The 6,000-nt window shown below is 41.2% G+C and overlaps 1 protein-coding gene across 1 annotated transcript in view; it reads right to left on the reverse strand.

Annotated features, from left to right (window-relative positions):
- Positions 1–4,747, reverse strand: part of NR2C1 (nuclear receptor subfamily 2 group C member 1) — a 61,336-nt gene extending 56,589 nt beyond the window's left edge. The window contains exons 1-2 of the mRNA XM_069095066.1: positions 4,506–4,747; positions 1,195–1,279 (exon numbers count right to left, since the gene is read on the reverse strand). Coding sequence (XP_068951167.1) covers positions 1,195–1,279; positions 4,506–4,747 — 327 coding nt within the window. The remainder of the gene's footprint in view (positions 1–1,194; positions 1,280–4,505) is intronic.
- Positions 4,748–6,000: the final 1,253 nt, after the last annotated feature.

Consider the following 6,000-nt stretch of genomic DNA (forward strand, 5'->3'; position numbering starts at 1 on the left):
TTAAATATCTCTGATAAGGATCTGATCAATAAACAAGTATTTCTTGAAAAGCCTGCTACGTGGCAGCTAGATTGCTGGAAATACAAAAACAAACAAACAAAAAAAACAAGTTTATATTCTATCATGGGAAACAACCTATATGTGTAAAAGTATAAATGGAATGAATATATACACAGAATAAATACAAGGTAGTTAGGTAAAGACTATTAATAGGAGATATTGGACAAGAAATGCTTGATGTGGAAGGTACTGTGGGAACTGCACTGTGAATAAAGGGAAGGACTCTACGCAGTGGTAATGGATGAATGAATGAGTATATAAATGAAGTACTTATTAAGCACCTACTATGTGCAAAGCAATGGGGATGCTAAGCAAAAAGTAAGACAATCCCTACTCACAGGGAGACAACCCAGATGGAAAGTTTCAGCTGCAAGTCAGAGGGAAAGGTGCCATGATCCTCAGGAGAGGAGGAGGAAATGCACTTCAGACACGGGAGATGACCAGCACAAAGGCACTGAGAGAAGAGATGAAATACATGGAGAACAGAAAGAAGGCCAATATAGCAGCACCATCAATTGCTAAATAGGGAATAATGCCAATCAATCAATAAACATTTGCTAAATGCCTATGTGCCAGACACTGAGGCAAAAGGCAGGCCCTGCACTTAAGGAACTCACAATCTAATGGGGGAGACAATATGCAAAAAAAAAAATGTATAAAGCAAAAAGCAAACTACATACAGGATAAATTAGAAATAATTCACATAGGGAAGGTACTAGAATTAAGTGGGTCTGTCTTCCTGTAGAAGATGGGATTTCAGGTGGAACTCAGAGGAAGCCAAGGAGGTCAGTAGCTGGAGAAGAGGAGGGAGAGTGAGCCAGACATAGGGGACAGCCAGAGGTGAGAGATGGAGTGTCTTGCTTGTGAACAGCCAGGAGACTGGGGTCACTGGATTGAAGAGTACATGGAAGAGAATAAGGTGAAAGAAGGCTGGAAAGGTAGGAGGGAACCAGGCTGTGAAGGGCTTGAAGGTCAAACAGACGATTTTGTGTTTCTTCCTGAAACAATAGGAAGCCATACAAGTTTGCCTTCTTGGGGTGCAGAGGTGAGTAGAACATAATCTGACCTGCCATTTAGAGTGACTGAATAGAGGATGGACTAGAGGGGGGGAAGACATAAGACAGTCCGACCTACCTCCAGTCTATTGCAGTAGTCCAGGCGTGATGTGACCAGAGCCTGCACCAGAGTGGGAAAAGTGTCAGAGGAGAGAAGGTAACACCTTGAATATGGGGGAGGTGAGAAATAGTGAGGAGTTCAGGATGATCCCTAGGTTGTGAGCCTGAGGGACTGGGAGGATGGTGTTGTCATATATAATAGGGAAGATAGGATGGGGGAGGGAATTTAGAGGCGGAAATAATGAGTTCAGGTTTGGACATACGGAGTTTAAAATGTTGACAAAAGGCATGTTGGCAATGTATGATGAAACTTGAAGCGGAACATCCAAAAACTAAGATCTTGACAACTGGGCCCCTCACTTCCTGGCAAACAGAGAGAAAGGTCAGATTTTATATCCTTGGTCTTAAAGATCACTGCAGCGACTGCAGTCATGAAATTAAAAGATGCTTGCTCCTTGGAAGGAAAGTTATGGTAGATCTCGATAGCAGGCTAAAAAGCAGAGACATCATCTTGCCAACAAAGGTTTGTATAGTCAAAGCGATGGCTTTCACAGTAGCAATGTATGGCTGTGAGAGTTGACTATAAGGAAAGCTGAGTGCCACAGAATCAACATTTTCAAAGTGTGGTGCCGGAGAAGGTTTCTGAGAGTCCCTTGGACAGCAAGGAGATCAAATCAGTCAATATTTAAAGAAATTAATTCAAGCTCTTTGCTGAAAGGTCAAATACTGAAGTTGTAGTTTAGTTTGCTGGAGGAGGCATTCCAAAGAGTACAATGGACTAGTTGGATAGCTTCAGAGTGGGAGGCTGAGGGGACTGAATTGAAAAGGATAATAAGGGAATGATTAGTCAGGATGGAGAATGGCATGTGAACAATGGTAACTAGAGGTTCAAAATCATTGGAATGGAGTGGATACGACAGGGTGGAATCATTGGTAAATCACTGAGGAATGAGTTCAGGTGGGTGACCATTTTCCACAGGGATCAAGCTGTCCCAGGGCATCAGGCAGCTATGTGTGGCTAGAAAGGTGCATGAAGGGTAGAGGGTGTCCAAGCAGGGGCAAGGCAAGCCCTACAGAGCTGCAGGTGACCCAAGAAGTTGCCTGGATTGCACCTGTAGGAATTTTTCTTTCTTGATCACTCCTTCTTCCTAAACTAACAGACCCAGCGACCTCCACATGACCCTGCCGCCCTTTGCAGCACTAGTCACACTTCTAGTCACGCTCACCTTACTGACTGTGGCGGGGGAACCGGAAGACTCCTCCTGCCCCACTATAACTTTCTATCACTTTCTCAACTATCCTCACTTAATCCATATTTAATCACTTATTTAAGATTCTGGTAGCTAGCTACTATCTTCAGACACCAGGGTGTTCTCCTTCCTTCGTCAATGAATTTATGTCAGAATCTGGCTCAGTCTCCTCCACTGCTGCCCTCTTACTAGGGGACTTCATCACACATAGATACTCTCAAACACTCTCTAAGCTCTCAATTCCTACATGAACAAATCTCTATAAATAACCATTTTCCCTTTCTTTTTCCTTTGCCATATTCCCTAAAGTGGAATTACTAAATCAAAGAGCATGAATAGTTTTATAGTTCTTCTTACAGTAATAATCTTTTTAAAATAGTATTTTATTTTTTTCCAATTACATGTAAAGATAGTTTTCAACATTCCTTTTTTTAAATAAGATTCTGAGTTTCAAATTTTTTCTCCCTCCTTCCAAAGATGGCAAGCAATCTGATAGAGGTTATACATGTACAATCATGGAAACCTGTTTCCATATCAGCCATGTTGTAAAAGAAGAAATAGAACAAAAGGAAAAAGTCATACACACACACAAAAAAGTGAAAATAATATGCTTCAATCAACATTGAGACTCCATAGTTCTTTCTCTAGATGTGGATAGCATTTTCTATCATGAGTCTTTTGGAATTGGCTTGGATTGTTGTATTGCTGAGAAGAGCTAAGTCAATCAAAGTCAACCATGAGAAAATGTTGTTGTTACTGTATACAATGTTCTCCTGGTTCTCCTCACTTCATTCAGCATCAGGTTTTTCTGAAATCCACCTCCTCATCATTTTTTACAGCACAACAGTATTCCAAGTAATACATTTCCTTTAAAAAGGTTGAGAATGGGATGATTTTGATCAGTATTTCTATTTTTTTAACCTTAGTTTTTATTTTATTCTCCCTATCATTTTTGAGAAAACAGAAGTTAAGGAATTATCATCAGCACACACCTGAGTTTAAATACGTACAGTTTCTTGTTCAAATAACCAATATATTCTTCAATTTTAATATTTACTTATTTTCAGATGCTTTTCTTTTTAGATTCTGAATTCCAAATTCTTTCCCTCTCTCCCACCCCTTACCCACTCAACTGAGAAGGCAAGCAATAAGATGTCAATTATACATGTGAAAACATGCAAAACAAATTTCAGGATTAGCCATATTTCCAAAAAAAAAGCAAGAAAAATAAAGTGAAAAAATCATACTTCATTTTGCACTCACAATTCATCAGTTCTCTCTGGAGGTAGATAGCATTTTTTTTCATCAAGAGTCCTTTGGAACTGTCTTGGATCATTGCATTGATTAAAGTAACCAAGTCTTTCATAGTTGATCATTGTTACAGCATTGCTATTACTGTGCACAATGATCTCCCAATTCTTCTCACTTCACTTTGAATCAGGTCATATGGGTCTTGCAATGTTTTTCTGAAACCACCTCCTTTGTCATTTCCCACAATACAAAACTACTCCATTACAACTATATGCCACAATTTGTTCAGCCATTCTCCAATTGATGAACATCCCCTCAATTTCCAATTCTTTGTCACCACAAAAAGAGCTGCTATAAATAGCTTTGTACATATAGGTCCTTTCCCCACTTTTATGATGTCTTTGGGATTTAGACCTAGTAGTGTCATTGCTAGGTCAAAGAGTATGCACAGACTGGTCTCCTGGTCTCAAAGACTGGTCTCCTGACTCCAACAAGTCCAGCACTCTTCCCATTACATAACATTGTCTCTTAAGAGCACCAAGGTCTTTTCCAGCTTGAATGATTCATGTCTGCAGGATTCTCTGAGTTTAAACAGAAGATCTCCTTCGTCTTTCGTCCCTCTTTAAAATGCTTATACTAAAGATGGCAGAGTAGAAACAGGACTTCCTTGGGGCTCTGGCTCCTACCTCCTCCAATTCATGTAAAAGGTGACTCTGAATGAACTTTGGAGCTACACAACCCACAAAATGACAGAAAGAAGCTAACCTCCCACTGAGGACAGCCCAGCAGGCCAGCAGGAAGCAGCCAGTGTAGCACTCTGGGAGCTGACCCCAGCCCCGCCAGAGCTGGAGGTCTTAGCCCCAGGGTTGCCCGACAAGCTACATGCTGGGGGGACTTCAGATCACCAGCAGCTATGACGGTTTGCAGAATAATCAACACACAGATGCTAAGGACAAAGTGAGAGGTGAGTGCAGTGTGGACTTTGGGACCCAGTAGTTTGGGAGTGCCGTCAGCCTTTATCCCCTGGAGGGAGAAGCCACTGAGGCACCACAGCCATGTAGCCGCCGCCATAGGGCAGCTTCACCTCCTGGCCTGCAGACTGTAGGGGGACCAAGAGACCAGTCTGAGGCTTGAATCTGGATTGCGGTCTAGGGTGGAGGTCCTGGGGGGTGTGACCAGCTTGCCAGAGTTTGTGGAGGCTTCACAGAGGGCACCCAACTAATACCTTCAGCAGCTGAGAAAACTCTAGCAATTGGGAAGAAGCTCCCCTGTCTGATAGCAGAGTACTACTGTGGCAAAAAGCTCAAAAGTCAAGTAATTCAGTGGCAACATGAGCAGGCAAAGGAAGCAAACCAAGCAGAGCAATCCATTTACACTCCTATTTTGGGGACAAAAGGATCAAAGCATGGAAAAGGAGGAAGACAGCAAAGTCAGAACTCCTGCACCAAAAGCTTCCAAGAAAAATACGAGCTGGTTACAGGCCATAGAAGACCTTAAAAAGGATTTTGAAAACCAAATAAGAGAAGTGGAGGAAAAATTGGAAAGAGAAATGAGAACAATGCAGAAAATTATGAAATGAGAGTCAACAACCTGACTGAAGAAAATAGCACCTTAAAAAATAGACTAACTCAAATGGCAAAAGAGGCTCAAAAAGGCAATGAGGAGAACACCTTAAGAAGCTGAATTTGCCAGGTGGAAAAAGAATCTCAAAAGCTAACTGAAGAGAATCATTCCTTCAGAATTAGATTGGAGCAAATGGACGCTAGTGACTTTATGAGAAGTCACGATACTATTAAACAGATAAAACAAATGGAAGAATAGAAGGAAATATGAAATATCTCCTTGGAAAATAGATCCAGGAGAGATAATTTAAAAATTATTGGACTACCTAAAAGCCATGATCAAAAAAAGAACCTAGAAATCATCCTTCAAGAAATTCTTAAGGAAAATTGCCCTGATGTTTTAGAACCAGAGGGCAAAACAGAGGTTGGAAGAATCCACCAATCACCTCCTGAAAAAGATTCCAAAAAGAAAAGCAAAATGGATTGTAGGCTACACAAATGAACCCTAAATGCCTTCTTGTTGGCCTGCCCTGGAGCAGGCCCTCTGACAGTTTTCTTTCCTACTGTCTGTCACCTTCTGGAATGGAAGAAGTCATTTACTGGAGTTTCTAACTTAATTTCTTGATCACTATTTAGTCTGGTATGAATTTCAAGTTTTTTTCTAAACTAGATACATGGGAAATGGACATCCTGCCTTCATGCAGACAGTCATGCTGGCCAGAAGTGAAACTCAGTGGTGTCTCACTACTTTTCTTCCTCACT

The sequence above is a fragment of the Petaurus breviceps genome, unplaced genomic scaffold (assembly GCF_028583685.1).
Source record: "Petaurus breviceps papuanus isolate PSGF00001 unplaced genomic scaffold, PetGlider_PUasm1.0 225, whole genome shotgun sequence".
Lineage (NCBI taxonomy): Eukaryota > Metazoa > Chordata > Mammalia > Diprotodontia > Petauridae > Petaurus > Petaurus breviceps.